Genomic DNA, 17,556 nt, shown 5'->3' with positions numbered 1-17,556 from the left:
AAATGCTCTCACCAAAAAAAGATAAACATGTGAGGTGATGGATATGTTAATTAACTAGATGAAGGGAAACCTTTCACAATGTATATATTAAATCACCACAAATGTACACTTTAAATATCTTACAATTTTACATGTCATTTATACCTCAGTAAAGCTGAAATTTTAAAAAACTAGACTGGGATGGACTGGATTGGGTTTTTAATACCCACCACCATACCCCCATCCCAAGACCAAAAAGTTGATGCTAGGGGCAGGAAAAGCAGCTTCAATGCAGTATGTATGAAGGCAGTAGCTAGAGAAAAAGAAAATCATTCCATGTTTGCTTCTCACTAAATTCAGACCATTCACCAAACCAGTTACAGAGGTAAAACACATCATGCTTCAGAATCCACTTGTTAAAATACTTTTCTTCCCTTTTCTATATTGTAACGTTTAAGCATCTCAGTTCTGCTGTTTGGGCAGTGCTAACTGAATTCTAGTTCTCCACCTTAAAACTTCAGGGTCTCCTGATTATTGGTAAAAGAAACCCCAGCAAGACCAGGAAAAGATGTTTCCTCTTCTCCTACAGCTGCAGAAAAGCACACACTATTCTGCACTATAATGTCAGTTTTTATCAAAAACTGGGAAATTACAGTCACGAGAGGCTCCATCTTAATCTTCTGTTCAAGAATCTTGTGTAGGGCTTCCCTGGTGGCGCAGTGGTTGAGAGTTCACCTGCCGATGCAGGGGACACAGGTTCGTGCCCCGGTCCGGGAAGATCCCACATGCCGTGGAGCGGCTGGGCCTGTGAGCCATGGCCACTGAGCTAGCGCGTCCGGAGCCTGTGGTCTGCAACAGGAGAGGCCACAACAGTGAGAGGCCCGCATACCGCAAAAAAAAAAAAAAAAAAAAGAATCTTGTGTAAAAATGTATGTACTGACTGCTATCTATTATTCTGAAACTGTCCTCAAAATATTTCTACAAAGAAGTCTTCTTTTACACCTGAATTTAAGACACCTGAATCTAAGAGGTTATTACCATATTCTGTAAATTGTAAATCCCCACCCCTAAAGTCTGCAATTCTGATTGTCCTGCTGAAGAATCTGCTGTCCTAGTTGTAATATTTAAAACACGTCTGCTTTCTGAAATATATAAATACACATCAGAGCTTTTTTTTTTAACATCTTTATCGGGGTATAATTGCTTTACAATGGTGTGTTAGTTTCTGCTTTATAACAAAATGAATCAGTTATACATATACATATGTTCCTATATCTCTTCCCTCTTGCGTCTCCCTCCCTCCCACCTTCCTTATCCCACCCCTCCAGGCGGTCACAAAGCACAGAGCTGATCTCCCTGTGCTATGCGGCTGCTTCCCACTAGCTATCTACCTTACGTTTGGTAGTGTATATATGTCCACGCCATTCTCTCACTTCGTCCCGGCTCACATCAGAGTTTTTTGAACCAGAAAAACAGCTTTGGAATTTTCTTCTCTCTTTACGTATAAAAGAATAATAAACCTCATGCCTTTGCTGGAGTCCTGCTTCAAATACAGAGTTGAGAGCTTTTTCTCATTTAAGTCAGCACACAGGCCTGGTTAAAGCATCACACCTCTATCTCTCTCAGGCCGGCACAGGTCACTCCTGACAATCATGAAGCAGAGGGCATCCGAAACAGATGAGACACTGCGTGTTGAAAGCGTTCACATCAACACAAATTGATGAACTTCCAAAGTAAATACTGAATCTCTCTAATGGGCCAGACGGGGAGGCCACAAAAAGAATAAGACACAAGCCCTCACAAGTAGCCTGAGATCGTCCCCAGAAGACACACAGTCACCACACAACAGGATCAGTGTGGTGAGAGGGCTAGAGACAGAAGGCTGTGGGTGTAGTGAGGAGCCTGAACGGTCAGAGCAGGTTTCATCTAGGAGATGCTACCTGAGCTGGGGCTCGAAAGGGGAAGAGGAGAGGGAAGAGCACCGAGGAATGAAGAAAGGGGGTGAGTATTCATTGTACATGATTAGAAGTGCAGCATGATCAATTTGCTCTTTGTAAAGATCACTCTGGAGGGCGATGAGGAAGGCAGTACTGCAATCTGAGGCACCAGATAGGAGGCTAATAAACAACATTCATTTAATATACACTGATTAAGTATCTCCTGTGTGCCCAGGCACCAGGCTAGGTTCTGTCTAGAGGAGAATAAAGGCAAGCAAATAGGCAACAACAAACTGGCACCATGTCAACTGCCATGCCCAGGAAATGAGAGGGCGCAGCTAGGAGCAGCCTCTCCTCAGACTTGAGTAGCTTGGATTGCAGAAATCCAGCTGAAACATACTTGGTGCAAAAAGGTAAAAGAATAACAGATTTGAAGGATATTTAGGAGGTAGAACCAACCAGCAGATGCTATTGGGACCCCACATATACCCCTCACTGTTCCCATGCGCCATACAGCTTGCCACTGCAAACATCTCTGAGACTTTACCTGAGGACACTCGTGTTTGGCTAGCGCAAGAGGCAGGCCAGGAAGCACCAGGGAGTTAGCACGCCTGGGAGTGGTCCTCCACCAACATCAGATAGAAGTCGGTGGGACAACTCTGAGTGCCTTACGCAGAGGACCCAGACGGACCGATTCCCAACTGCCCACATTGGTAACATGCTCATTAACGCACCTTGTCCTGGCTCCCCCACCTTCCCAGTCTCACTTCCCCATTCTCCTAACAGTGCTTCCTGGAATCACCCCCCAAATAAACTACTTGCACTCAAATCCTTGTCTCAGAGTCCACTTTGGGGAACCCACCCTAAAACAAACAGAAAAAAACTTAGCGAAAGATCAGATGGTAAAAATGAAGACTCAATATGAGGCTATGAGATTTCTAATTTGGGAGACGCTGATGCCATCAACTGAGATAAAGACTCTTCAGGATAGGAAGAGGGGTAGATTTGGGGTGGGCGGCGAGGACAGAATAAGTTTGGAAAGACTGACCTTCAGGTACCCAAGGGACTGTTATCTCAAAATTCCCTGAGTACAAGGTTAAGACTCTTGACTTTGAAAAAAGTGAAACTGAGCAGAAAAGGGACTACACAAGAGGAGAAACCACCAGAAATGAATGTCACTTCTCCCTAAAGGGGAGTTACGTATCTTCCTTTGACCTAAGAGAATACAAAGCCCTAGCTATCTCTTCCAGCCGGTTTCTGTATTCTAGCTTCTCATAGTTGAAGGGACTCACTCCTTTAAGACCATACATCGCTCCCCACCAACAGCCAGCAATGGCAGCTGTAGAATCACTGTCTCCACCGTGGAAAAAGGCTCGGTGGGCAAGCTCCTCCCAGGAGTCTCCTGCAGCCAGGATGGCATCGTAGGCAATCATGGGGGCATCATGTCCACTGCTGCCGCCCCAGCCAGAGTAGCTCACGGAGGTGTAGAACTGATCCCTCTCCTTCACATCAAAAGGCTTGGGGAAGGTAGGGGCTGATCTGCCATCCCAAATCCCTCTGAGTTTTAGGTACTTTTTCCATTGGTCTTGGAAGTAAGACCTGTAGGAAGGAAAAAAATCTACAGTCAATTGAAAAAATAAAGTCAAAAGCCATTAGGAAAGGTACCAGATAGATGTGTGAGCAGGGAAAGCTCCAAGATGACTTCAACTTCTGGTACTAAAATCATATGATATAAAAAAATCAAAATGAGCTCTAAGTGACATTCATTCAATAAATTTTTGCTAAGGAATGATGTCAATAAGGCATTGATACCTGTTGCTACATAAAGAAGATATACAGCAAGTTAAAGGTGAGAAATAAAGGTTTGTTTTTCCTGAGTTGAGAATCATGGCAAGTGTCAACTTTCAAGGGTGAACTTTATGTATTTAGCCTGTCATTATATATTTTATTTTATTATTTACTTTATATTATTTTCTTAACAAAAATTGTACATATTCAAGGCTGTATGACATGATGATTTGATATACATATACATAATGAAATGATCACTACCATCAACCTAATTAACACATCATCTCCGTATACGGTTACTATTTTTTTTTAAGAGAGAACTTTGGAACATCATGACCATGGGTGATTTCATTAGAAAGCCTCAGTAAGCGGGCCACTCACTGTTGTGGTCTCTCCCATTGTGGAGCACAGGCTCCGGACGCACAGGCTCAGCGGCCATGGCTCACGGGCCCAGCCGCTCCACGGCATGTGGGATCTTCCTGGACCGCGGCAGGAACCCGTGTCCCCTGCATCAGCAGGCAGACTCTCAACCACTGCACCACCAGGGAAGCCCTGGACCTTTTTATTCTAAGAAAGGGAACGTGAAATGAATTCAAGAAAAGGGGAAGATGTGGCCTTACCACTTATTAATTAGCTGGTGGAAAAACCTATCTCTAGATAATTTTAGCCAAGGATTTCACAGTATTGAGTGTCAAGACAACACTGAAAAAACAAGTTCCAGGAAATAAGCAGGGAAGTTCATCTCAGTAAAGAATAGCCATAGGGACTTCCCTGGTGGTCCAGTGGTTAAGACTCTGTGCTTCCACTGCAGGGGGCATGGGTTCGATCCCTGGTCAGGGAACTGAGATTCTGCATGCCACGTGGTGTGGCCAGAAAAAAAAAAAGAACAGCCACAAAAACTATAGAGAACAGGATCTCTACGCATGAGGGAAGCAGGGTAGCTGCCTTACTCCCTGAGGTCTTCACTTGGCGACCTGGTGGCCACCACCACTGGGACTGTACTTGAAATCCTTAGCAGGTGGGTGGGGAGGCAGCTGGATGCGGTGGACGACAGAACTGGATGGTGAGAACCAGGATGGTTGCCATGATCTATGAGCTTTAGGCATACACATGCACGCATGTGCACACACAGGTTCAACAACCTTCTAGCAGGAGCGTGCAGCTACAAACTTACCAGTGTTGAAGATTCTGCTCCACGAAGTAGCCTGATTGGACAATGTACTTTTTAGCTTCCGGTAGCACCTCCATCAGTCCTTTTCCCCACTGCTGGGGAGGCTTGCCGTTCACAGCATAGGCTGTAAAAAGAGCAGACACGAGGGCTCCCAGGAAGCCTGTGGGATGGTGGTGGGTCATCCGGCCACTCTCGACGCTCACCTGGATCAGGGTGTCCAGCTGGCTGTGGTGAGGGAACCGGAGACCGATGCACATGGCCCGCACGGCAGCCCCGCAGCCACCCTCATGGCTGTTAAAGGGAATCCTCCAGCCATCAGCTTTGTCTGGCTCCAGCAGCATGGCGTTCTGCATTGAGGCGCCCCCTGGGGAGAGTCCGGTATGGGGTCAGTGTACCCCAAAGCGAAGCCCCCGCAGGATGAGAGAACCAAGCCCCATCTCCAGCTTTCCTTGATGGAAAGGGAAAGCGAAAAAGTATGATGATGAATGTCCCCAAACTCCAAACCCCAAATCCCAGAGCAACATTGTGCCTTACTTACACCAGAGTACTTATACTAGACGCCCCTAGGTTTATGGAGCGGGGAGCTTTTCATCAGGAGGTGTTATTGGCTGAATTGTATTCCCCAAAATTCATATGTTGAAGCCCTAACCCCTAGTACTTCGGAATGTGACTGTATTTGGAGATAGGGCAGAGATGATGAAGTTAAAGTGAGAATGTTAGGGTGGGCCCTAATTCAGTCTGATCAGTGTCCTAATAAGCAGAGGAAATTTGGAGACACAAAGAGACACCAGGAATGTGTGCTTTGAGAGGGCACAGCTAGAAGGAAACTGTCTGCAAGCCAAAGAGAAAGGTCTCCAGAAGAAATGAAACCGACACCTTGATCTCAGGCTTCTGGCTTCCAAAACAGTGAGAAAATAAATGTCCGTTGTTTAAGCCAGCCGGTCTGAGGTTATTTTGTTACAGCAGGTCAAGCTAACTAATACAGGAGGAGCTGGGGGAAAGGCGATTCACATCAGCTGGTGGCCCAAGTGGCTGTAAAAAGTTCCCAAAGTGAGCAGGAACCACTTGTGAGCAACCTGGAACCAGAAAAGGGGTCTCTACATGAACTTTTCCAGTCTTCTTTAAAAAGAAAAAAAATTTTCTTTATTAAAGAAAACTCAGAAGCTATAAATAAGTAAAACGAAAATAAGAAACTATAAATACCCATCACCCACATACAATGATTAACATCTTTGTGTATATTCTTCCAGACCTCTCCCAACAGAGATATACATATATACTTTTTTTTTTACATATATACTTTTAATGAAAATGGGTTCAGAAATGAAATTGAGTTATTTATAGTGAGATGGATGGACCCAGAGTCTGTCATACAAAATGAAGTCAGAAAGAGAAAAACAAATACCGTATGCTAACACATATATATGGAATCTAAAAAAAAAAAAAAAAAGGTTATGAAGAACCTAGGGGCAGGATGGGAATAAAGACGCAGACTTACTAGAGAATGGACTTGAGGACATGGGGAGGGGGAAGGGTAAGCTGGGACAAAGTGAGAGAGTGGCATGGACATATATACACTACCAAATGTAAAATAGATAGCTAGTGGGAAGCAGCCACATAGCACAGGGAGATCAGCTGGTGCTTTGTGACCACCTAGAGGGGTGGGATAGGGAGGGTGGGAGGGAGGGAGACGCAAGAGGGAAGAGATATGAGGATATATGTATATGTATAGCTGATTCACTTTGTTATAAAGCAGAAACTAACACACCATTGTAAAGCAATTATACTCCAATAAAGATGTTTAAAAAAAAAAAAGAAAGAAAATGGGTTCATAAGATAGTGTTTTGTAACCTAATTTTTTTTACTTAATATACAATATCTTTCCATATTGGTAAATAGTTATCTGCATAATTTAAATGGCTGCAGATGTGTCACCATAATTAAATAAATTACAGAACATTCAGGTTCTTTCTATTTCTGAAACAACTATAAAAACTAATGTCTCCTTGAAATTTAAATCTCATTCAATATTTTTAATGATTTCCTTGGGCCTGTTTATTCTCCACTTGCCCAGGACCTCCACTGGCTGCTCTCACCTGGTGCCCGGCCATTCATGTCTCCCATGCAGTTTTGGTAATGCTTAGCAAGGATGGAATACAGGTGAGCCAAGTCCGAGACTTTGCCAGCTTCCAGGAGAGCGTCTGCCGTGGCCAGATGCATCACCGTGTCATCACTGACTCTCCACCTCTCCACATCTATGGCATCCAAACCGCCAAGCTGGGCCAGCTGCCTGTGAATCTTTTCCCCATTCCGGAGGAACTCCCACTTCCCGTTGAAGTACCCCAAGGCATCTCCAGCTGCACTCAGCACCATGGCTGCCACATACTTCTTGATCAATTCCCCGCTCATGGTGAGGCTGTCTCTGGGGGAATATAAAGACACACAGAGGATGGGGAGAAAAAAAAAAAATCAGAAAAAATAATAGCCCTATCTACATTTTACTGAGCACTCACACCTTGCAGGCACAGTATTAAGGATATCTCATTTAATCCTCACAACTGCTCTATGGGGAGTGGAATAGGCCCATTTTACAGATGAGTAAATCAGCCACGCAGTATCAGAAATGTTATGTGACTTAGGTCACAGAGCTAATTAATGGCAGGGCTGGCATTCCAACTTAGATCCATCTGACTCCAAAGCCCACAATTTAACTACGATTCCATCTTTGCCTCTCCTTGGGTGGCAAGCCCATTAAATTCTGCAAGTCAAACCAAGCTTGTCATTTTCTCTTTTTGGTTTGAATTTGGCCTTGGAATGCATCCCTCCTTTACTTAAATATTAACACTTTCCATTGGTATCACAATGCACTGTTTGCAAAGCACCCATACATCCTGCCTCATAAGTAGGCCTGGATTACAGTATGCACTTCACAGATATTGCAGCACTATTTACAACAGCCAGGTCATGGAAGCAACCTAAATGCCCATCGACAGACAAATGGATAAAGAAGATGTGGTACATATACACAATGGAATATTACTCAGCCATAAAAGTGAAAGAAATTGGGTCATTTGTTGAGAGATGGATGGATCTAGAGACTGTCATACAGAGTGAAGTCAGAAAGAGAAAAACAAATATCGTATATTAATGCATATATGTGGAACCTAGAAAAATGGTACAGATGAACCAGTTTGCAGGGCAGAAATAGAGACACAGATGTAGAGAACAAACGCATGGACACCAAGTGGGGAAAGCAGGGGGGGGGTGGTGGTGGTGGTGTGATGAATTGGGCGATTGGGATTGACATGTATACACTGATGTGTATAAAACTGATGACTAATAAGAACCTGCTGTATAAAAAAATTAATAAAATTACAAAAAAAAAACCCCAGAAAGCATGGTCAGAGAGGGTAAATTCACAGAAGCAATAAATGGAGGCACTGGGACCCAAATCTTCTGATTCTGGGCCCTTGACTCAGCACAGACCTACTTACCTTGAGCAACCTCTTTGTGCTTCACCCTCCATACCTGTAAAGTGGTGGCAAAAACAGCAACAACCTCGTGGGTTTGTTATGAGGAATAAGTGAATTAATTTTTATAAAGCACCTAGAACAGTGCTTTGCACATAGTAAGCAGTATTTTTATTATTCATACACAACCAGGGAAAATGATTTTTCTATTAATTGAACTAGAAGACTGTACTTTCTCCCACAACCTTCCTTTCAACAGCAATATTTAAATTTTGTTTTCCTTCTAAATGATTGAGTTCTAGAGTCCTGGGGTCTCAGCGAACACTCTCTCCATGAATCTAATCCCCAGTAAAGTGCTGGTTTCCCTGTCGGTGCGTTTCCAGTTCCCCATTGTGCCCTATAGCCTGTAGCGTTCACCTCCAAAGCCCTCCACTGTCTGCTCCCACTCTATCAGCCACTCTACTTGCCCTGACCAGGAGAACACTTGCAAACGCTGGTGGGCCAGCTCATCCTCCCTCAGCTCAAGTTCTTTCCCCATCCAAGATGCCTTCCTCTCCTCCTCTTCCCTAAAATCTATTTACTCAGGGTTAAGTTCAAGTCATTGGGCTTCCAAGAGTCCTCCTCCAGCTGCACTGCTGTGGGCCAGGAAATACAGACTGGCAAGCACCTGAGAAAAATGATGACAGACTGAGCAGACCATTACTGAGTTACTGATCACGCTGAGTTAACTGGTTCCCAAAGGCTATTTGTAAAACATTACTTACATTTTATTTTATTTATTTATTTTTTGCTGTACTCGGGCCTCTCACTGCTGTGGCCTCTCCCCTCGCGGAGCACAGGCTCCAGACGCGCAGGCTCAGCGGCCATGGCTCACGGGCCCAGCCGCTCCGCGGCATGTGGGATCTTCCCGGACCGGAGCACGAACCCGTGTCCCCTGCATCGGCAGGTGGACTCTCAACCACTGCGCCACCAGGGAAGCCCTACTTACATATTTTATTGTTTATAAATGATGCTTAGGAACTGGCGTTCTGGGCTGATAGTCCTGGCTCTGCCCAGAATCAGGTGTGTGATTGTGGACAAGCCACCCATCCTGGATCTCAACCTTCCCATGGTAAATTGGATTGCGGGGCAGGAGGGGAGCTAGCGAGGCAGCCTGGGCTCCTGTCTCTGCGCTGAGTGCTTCAGAGTCCAAGCTTAGTTGGCTTCTGAAGATCAATCTTTAACCCTCTATACCCTCTTCCAAAGTCCTCAGCTTCTTTTCTGTAATTCCTCTGGCTCCACCCGAAATGTGTTTTTATGAGTTTTGAGTGAGGCTAGGGGCGATGACCACCTCGTTCTGTGGGGAAATTTCCTTTAGCTTTGACACCGTACTGCTCTGGCCTCCCGCTCTCAGAACGCTGATATTCTCTAACCTCCTCTAACTTTTCCAGTTTATAGGCTCATTCCCGAACTATAAATTCACAACTGAGATCTGGGCAGCTGCTTCCCGGCAGTCCTCTGCTATTTTTTTGGTGGGGGAGGGTGGGGAGCAGGCGAGTGGGGAACAGGTCCAGGCCCGACAAGGGGCGGGGGGTGGCCCCCGGGGCACCGCGGGGGAGGAGCGCGCGGGGGACGCGGGCGAGGAGGGTGGGGAGGAGGGGCGGGCGGCACTGGTCGCCGGCAGGCTAGGAGCGCGGGTGTGGGAGCCGACAGCGGGGACGGGTACCTGGTGGCCACGAAGCGGGCACGGCGCGCGGGCTCAGGGCGGGGCCGGGCGCGGGGAAGTCTGGGTGCGAGGAGGCCCAGGGCGGACCCTGCCGCGGCGCCCGCGGACCACGCCCAGGTTCAACGTAGCTGGACGAGTGCCGGGCGCAGCTTTCGGCGCGGGCGAGGCGCGGAGCCTTCTGCGCCCGAGCCGGGTGGCGGGACCCCCGTCACCGGCGCCCTCAGCTCCGGAGGGCGCCGGGGAGCACCAGGAGCCGCGAATTGGCGCTGCTCCGCTCCCCCCGCCCCCACACGCTTTTGAGAGACTGTTGGAGACTCACGTGTGACCCCGGGTTGACGCCTCGGCCTTTCCTCCAGTCCAGCTCCTCTGGGCAGTGAACAGCGTGTGGCCCCTGACTCGGAAAAGGGTGTTTAGTGTATGCGCGGCCTTTGTCACGGTCTGGGCCCCTCACGCATAAAATGGGACAATAATAGTACCTACCTCTTAGGTTGGTTGTTAGAATTTAATTAATTTTAACTCTTGTCATTTGTTTGGTTGCAGAATAGAATTTTTTCATCCTGATAGCAAAGAAAAGCAAAGAAAAACTAAGAGTATTTTTGTCTGAATAAATATCATCTGAAAAATACTAGAATCACCATATGCAAGTATTCTATATACTTCTCAAGAATTTTGATTTGCTGTGCTTATCTTTCTCGCTACAGGCATTAAACACCTACTGTGTACCAGGTGGATGCTAGGTCCTGGCACAGACCTGCTCTCATGGACTGCACCCAGCTGAGTGATCTCATCTTAGCCTGTTGATTTGTTTGTTTTTTAATAAAATGTTCCTTTTTTATGATAAAAAAATAATGCATACTTCCAGTAGAAAAGTTGAGAAAACTTTTAGAAATCTCTCTTAAAAACACATCTCTCAGGGACTTCCCTGGTGGTGCAGTGCTTAAGAATCCACCTGCCCATGCAGGGGACACGGCTTGGAGCCCTGGTCCGGGAAGATCCCACACGCCAGGGAGCAACTACACCCGTGAGCCACAACTACTGAGCCCGCGTGCCGCAACTACTGAAGCCCACGCGCCTAGAGCCCGTGCTTCACAAGAGAAGCCACCACAGTAAGAAGCCCGCGCACCACAACAAAGAGTAGCCCCTGCTCACCGCAACTAGAGAAAAGCCCACGTGCAGCAACAAAGACCCAACGCAGCCAAAACTAACTAACTAAATAAATAAAAACTCTTATGTGTTCACAAAGATAAATGTTTCTGGATTTCTTTGCAGAATTGTTTCTCATAGCAGAAAATTGGAAATAACCTCAATCTCTGTTTAGAGTGGAGAGTGAGTTTCCTTCTCCTAAATTAGGGCATAATTATGAATAAATTATTCATAATTATGAATTATTTTAATTACCTTTCCAAAAAGGTAGACATTTAAATCAGTAGACTTTGGGTAAATAATCAGGCTCACAAGGAAAGAGCTTGGAGACATTTTGTTAAGTAAAAAAGTCAAGTTTTCGAGTGAGTAATATACATGGTCTATTTATGGAAGAAAAAAGAGCTGTGTGTGTGTGTGTGTGTGTGTGTGTGTGTAAAATGACTGAAAGAATACATGTCACATTGTTAGTAATGATTATAATTACCTCTCAGGAGGCTAATGGGAGGGTTTGCTGGGAGTAGGGAGAGAGAGAAGGGGAAATTTTTCACATTAAGAATTTTTCTTTTACATGTAGAAAGAAATTTTAGAAAGCACAGGAAAAAAACCACATTCCACCACTCAGATTTTAAGTACTTACAATATTTTATGCACATTAAAAAAAATTGGATCATTTTGTATATACAATTTTATATCCTTTTTTTTAACCACTGAGCTTCACATTGTAAGCATTTCTCTGTGTCATTTGTGACAGTATCATTACTATAATTGAATCCAAATGTTCAGATAAGGTAATGCCTCTAGGGTAAACTCCCTTTCACATTGATACCAAGAAATATGAGGCTCTGATGTTCAGTTTCTCTCCAACCCATACCATGGCCAAGGCTAGTTCAACAGAAGGAAAACAGAAGCATAGATAACTGAAAAACAGGAGATTAAACAAATCTTTGCCACTTCGTGGGCCTGAATGTGTAAATACCATGCCACCATGCCTCATTAAGTCATGAGAGCTAAAATTAAAAAAAAAAAAGAGCTAACAGGAAATGGTTAATAGACAGGGCCCCTTGAACTCTGCAGCAAACACAAAATAACAAAACGTTTCAAAGGAAAAACAGACCACAGAATAGGACCACAATACACACCTGTTAAAATGATTTAAAGTGGGGAAAAAATGAAGTAGAGGCTTTTTAGAAGAAAGCTGGTCCAGGAGAAATAGGAAGCCCAAAGCGGCTGTTCACATACATATGCTGTATCATGAACTCACTTCAGAAGACTTAGTGAGCATCTGTGGTGGTTAATTTTATGTAACAACTTGGCTAGGAAATAGTACCCAGATATTTGGTCAAACATTTTCTAGATGTTTCTGTGAAGATATTTTTAAGCTGAGATTAACATTAAAATCAGTAGACGTGGAGCCAGCTGATTATCTTCCATGTAAGTGGCACTTAACCTATTCAGTTTAAGGCCTTAATAGAAAAGAGACGGCTCTCACCCAAGGAAGAAGAAATTCTACCAGCAGACTGTCTTCAGATGGAGCTGCTACTTCAACCCTTAACCTGCGTCTGCAGCCTGCTGGCCTAGCCTGCAGATTTTGGACTTGCCAACCTCCACAATCTCATGAGCTAATTCTTTAAAATCAATCTTTCCCTCTTTCCATATATGTATTGGTCCTGTTTCTCCGGAGAACCCTGACTAATACGGCATATAAAATGTGCTAGACACTTTGCTAGGCACTCCATGCAGCTACTGAGGTAGGGCAAGAATCACACAAATAGAGGAGACTTCATAGGGTGTAATGACATTAGGCCACGAGCACTGTGACAAAGGAGAATGTGAAGGTGCAAGGTGGGCAAATATGAGAGAGACATTATCAGCTTACAGCGTTCACAGAGGCATCTAGAGAAAATTAGGTCTGGGCTAATTTTTAAAGAACAATTAAAAGACAAACTAAAATTTCCAGAAGCCCAGAAATAACCGGAGCAGCTAGGGCACAAGAGAAGCAAAGATTTTTAAAAAATAGTAAAAGTAAAAGCAAAGACTCAAGTTTAGGTTGACGTTTCCTCCCCAGTGATGCACGGTTGCTCGGTGCCACCTCAGTCCTGAGGCGTGAGTTATTTTCCAGTCGGGCCTGTCACCGGGTTATGAGAGCGGTCACGGTCTTAAGCTTTCTCCTTTCCGTCTTACTGAATCATTTCCAAACACATCTTCCGTAAGATTGAGCACCAGCTTTGCACGATGGAAATCAGGTATCCGCTTGAAGGATTTTAAAGAAGGCTAGGAAAGAACTTGAAGATCAGCTTATCAACAGGCTCTCTGGACACTAGTCCCAAAGTACTTTTTAAAAATAGAATCCATATGTACATAAGAGCAAAGTTTAAATCACAACACGTTAGCGTCAGAAGGAATATTTGCACAACCTGTTACCATATAGTGAGGAAACTGAGCCCTAGTGAAGTGAAGAGAGTTCCTTAGGGTCACACAAGCAGAGGGAAGGAGGCCTGGAGTCCACTGTCTCTGAACTTTCAGTCCAGGACTTCTTCCATTCTCTGTACTGCCATTTACACAAGCTTTGAAATGATACGATAGACTAAACCCTGAGTTCATTAACGCTCTGAACCTCCTGAATCTGATTTTTAAAATATTTCATGCTCCTTCCAAAAGAGGCCTCTGCTTTATGACAGTGTAAAAGCAGCATTTAAAGAAAGGTCTAAGATATGTGCTGTAATTCTAATAAACAGGCAGTAATCAAATATGGCAGAGGGTGGATGGGAACACTGAGTGGAGAGATAAGTGGATACAAATTGGTGTTTTAAAAGCTGGCAGTGGCTTCTATCCTAAGCAGAACAGAAAGAGAACTGGGGGAAGTCCATGTTCCTGCCTGCCCCTCTTCCCCCGTGTCCCCGAGTGCTCTAGCTTGCTTCTGTAAGTTGTTTTTTCCCAGCCTTTGATCTGGAGACCCAGGTAGATTTTAAAACCTTCTTTGGTACATTTTCTACCAGATGGCCTCCACTGCTCTGCTTCTCCCAGTCCTGCTGGGATTTCCCACAGGGAGGGAAGCTCAGCTGGTCAGCACTCCCCTTCCCCGCTTTGCAATGGACCTTTGGTGCTCCTGGCCACAGGCTCATCGTAAAGGAACTTCACTGCCCGCAAGACTGGCTCTCGGTGGGTGAAAATACAGCTTCCAGGAAACGGAAAGGAACTACTCCATAAACTAGAAACCTGGGGAGCCTTGCTAAAGTTCCCTGCCTGTGCCCACCCGCCCCCTACCCCCTACCCCCTACCCCCTACCCCTCCCTCCCCACCCTCCCCACCCCTCCCCCACTTCACCCCTCCCCACCCCTCCCCCCACCCCCAGCCTCTGCTCCACAACCCCTCCATCAGGGTCAGCCTAGGCTAACCTACCTGAATCCACTCTCATTTTTGTTTCTAGAAGAATCCTTGGGACTATGGGTAAAGAAAAACCTAGTCAGGGGACATTTAGGTGCTCTCAGATTTTAGCCCTCTCCTCCTCCCTCTGATGAGGTGTCAGTTCCCTCATCCTTGGTCTCTGTCATTCATTCCTAAAACTGCTCTTTGGAGAGAACTGAAGTTTGGGGTGGGGAAACTAAAAAGAGTGAGAGTGAAACCAAGACTTCACAGAGGAAGGCGGTTTAGGCAGGTTTCCTAGTAGTGACAGCCACTGGAGAGTCCCTCAACCTCCCCCTGTGGACACCAGCAAAATCAGTTCCAGGATCGGGAGGCAGTCAGTGTGAGGGTGCTGTTAAGGCCCTTCACTCCATCAAATTCTGCTCTTCATGGGACAGTCCTTGTATAAACTGGGCTGCAAATGGCCAGATTTCTTCTCGTATTCAAATAGCAGCTAAATGTGTCTGTGCAAGGTATACTTTAAATGTTGCCCTTTCTGGGAAGAGTTGATGAGAGATAAATTCCCCCTTTCCACTAAAGCCATGGAAATTCTCTTTAATTTTATGCATGGAATTAGACTAGTCCCCACCCCCTTTTTTTGAAATATGGAGACCATAACCTTTTGTTAAAGATTGTTTTTCCCCTAGATTACTTTGTCACTAAGAAACAAAGGGCAGCTATCTATTTCACTTTTCAGGAAAATATGCAAGAAAGAAGAAAGAGAAGGAGAGGGAGGAGAAGGGGAGGAGGAAGGGGAAGAAGAAAGAAGGAGGAGAGTAAAGGAAGGTGGTTACTGTGTCTAAGGGGTGGTTAAATAGTTTAGTGTGTTTAAGCAGTAAATACCCTACTGTTCAATCTTTAATGGGCTGTTCACTTGTCTCTTCAGCTTTCATTTATTCAGGTTTGATTTCATGACAGCTGCACTGTCCCATTATGAAAGCACCAAAATCATCTCTGTATCCTTCTACTGCCAGATGGTTGGCTCCTTACTGTTTCTTGAGGAACAAGGAAAATGAAATACAAACTGAAAAAAGTATGACTTTTGTAACTTTGCCAGCAGCGCTAATGGACAGTGTGGGTAGGGGGATAGCAGCCAATGTCTGTGGTAACTCAATCCCCAGAATCCTAGAATCACAAACTGCCAGGATTCCAGGGCAGGCCCCTACCCTCAGGCAGAGAAGCCCAAACGCTGATGGATACAGGGTTTGTCTATTCTCTTAAAGGATCAAGTAATAAAACACTGCAACTTCCTCTGAAATTTGCACTTTCCAGTTTCATCACAAAAAAACAAAAGCAAATAAAACTTCCTTAAACACAACCAAAATATCACCGGCTTTAATTTAAGATTATTTTCTCTAGTTTGGTTATCCACAGAAGTGAAGGGCATTTACATCCATTAAAAGCTCAAGGCAAATAAACAGGAACACCTCAAGGCAGTGAAAGACCCTTATCAAGAACCTCAAAACCCCTTGGCCAGTCTTAAAAATATCTCAGCTCTCCTTTGATTGCTCTTTTCTCTGAATTACCCAGTTTAACATCTGTTTTATTATTGCTTGTTACTTTTTTCTGGATCCATTTCTACATTTAGTTTGAAACTGAATGTTATATTTCAATCAGGATCTGGGCTCATGTTGAAAGATAACAAAGATAATTCCTGGCCATGGTATGTCTTATTTCCACTCATACCTCCCAATATTTTGTTGCCATTTTCACCACCCTGCAGCCTCAGATCTGGCTGGTTGCCTTGGTCTTTTCCTGCCATTGCTTGTTTCTTTTTCTTAGGGTCTGTCCATCTTGTTCTTATCTCTCTCCCATTCTGTTCACCTTTGCATCCACAGTGCTTGACACAGTTCTAGGCACACAGTAGGCACTCAGTAAATTGGGGGGAATTGGCTAGATGTGACAAAGGAGTGGTACAGACTTTAGGAGCTCAGAGAAGGGGAAGAACAGATGGGGATTAGAAGAGTCAAAGAGAGCTTATTGAGGAAGTGACATTTGGAATGCTCCTCTATGGAAGGAAGATGTTTGGATGGGCAGAGAGGATGGGGAAAGGCGGTGTAGGAATTATGGTAGAGTCAAGGTTTTCAGGCACAGAGTAGAGTGCCAAATGCAGGAGGGAGAGAGGCAGTGGGCAATAGGGAAAAAGCCCTCTGTTTAGACCAGGGTTAGCTCTGAATGTCCACTTCTCTTTTCGTTTTAAGAATTCTGGTGATTTCCATCTCAGAGAACCAAAAAGAATGTGAGAGCGTACAAAGAAGAGGTGACCGCTCTCACACTGGTGGCTTTTCCCAGAGCTTAACAGACTGCGGCACCACTCGGGAGCACCGTGGTCTTAAAGCCAAGGTCTGGCCACCCCATTCTGGGTGCAGGCTATATAGATGGGTTTGAATGAAGCTGGGAAAGGAGTCACAGGGGCTCCACTGTCAGGCTGAAAGTCACTGCAACAACACTCCGTAGCAGAAATCAGGGTGCTTGTTGCCAGGTGGGTGCCCTGGGGAACTGACCTGAAACAGAGGTCAGAAAGCTTCTTGTGACTCTTCACTGCTGGGGTTGCAGCCAGTCTTGTTAGAAAAACCAAAAACATGACTTCCTGAAAAGTTTTGTTAACGCAAAAAATGGGTTTGTTTCTTTGGCAACAGAGAGTCCACTGTGGGAAAGGGGTTTTCTCAGCACCTAAGCTGTCCTAGCACCTTGGACCCTGAGTACTCAACATGCAAAAACTTTGCAGTAGCCCTGGGGTCCAGCCCGACCCTGCCCTGTGGTACAGTTTTAGCTCAGCCTGGCTTTTATCAGCTTGAGGAGAGTGAAACAGCTCTAAGGTTGAGAGAGGAAAGATTGAATCATCATTTTACAAAGATCACCCTGTTCAGGGGCAAAACCAAGTGTATTGTATTTACCATATTCATAGATCATGTCTCCTGTCGTTTTCTTTTTTTCCTCTAAATTGACTCACCTTTT

The 17,556-nt window shown here is 45.0% G+C and overlaps 1 protein-coding gene across 6 annotated transcripts; it reads right to left on the bottom strand.

Annotated features, from left to right (window-relative positions):
* Positions 1-1,073: 1,073 nt before the first annotated feature.
* On the bottom strand, positions 1,074-10,128 carry ADPRH (ADP-ribosylarginine hydrolase). Of its 6 annotated transcripts, XM_060010702.1 has the most exons (6): positions 10,054-10,094; positions 9,113-9,328; positions 8,373-8,406; positions 6,975-7,300; positions 4,882-5,242; positions 1,074-3,515 (listed from the first exon to the last, which is right to left on the bottom strand). In XM_060010702.1, exons 3-6 carry the CDS (start codon positions 8,402-8,404, stop codon positions 3,113-3,115), a joined length of 1,122 nt encoding a protein of 373 aa, XP_059866685.1. In that variant the 5' UTR covers positions 8,405-8,406; positions 9,113-9,328; positions 10,054-10,094; the 3' UTR covers positions 1,074-3,112. The 6 variants fall into 6 exon arrangements, with proteins under 6 accessions (XP_059866685.1, XP_059866686.1, XP_059866687.1 ...); XM_060010703.1 differs by lacking the exon at positions 9,113-9,328 and having other exon boundaries at positions 10,054-10,128; XM_060010704.1 differs by lacking the exon at positions 8,373-8,406.
* Positions 10,129-17,556: the final 7,428 nt, after the last annotated feature.

This window comes from Delphinus delphis, chromosome 4 (assembly GCF_949987515.2).
Source record: "Delphinus delphis chromosome 4, mDelDel1.2, whole genome shotgun sequence".
Taxonomy (NCBI): Eukaryota; Metazoa; Chordata; class Mammalia; order Artiodactyla; family Delphinidae; genus Delphinus; species Delphinus delphis.
The sequence above is the reverse complement of the archived record's forward strand: the minus strand, read 5'-3'. Positions and strand labels throughout refer to the sequence as shown.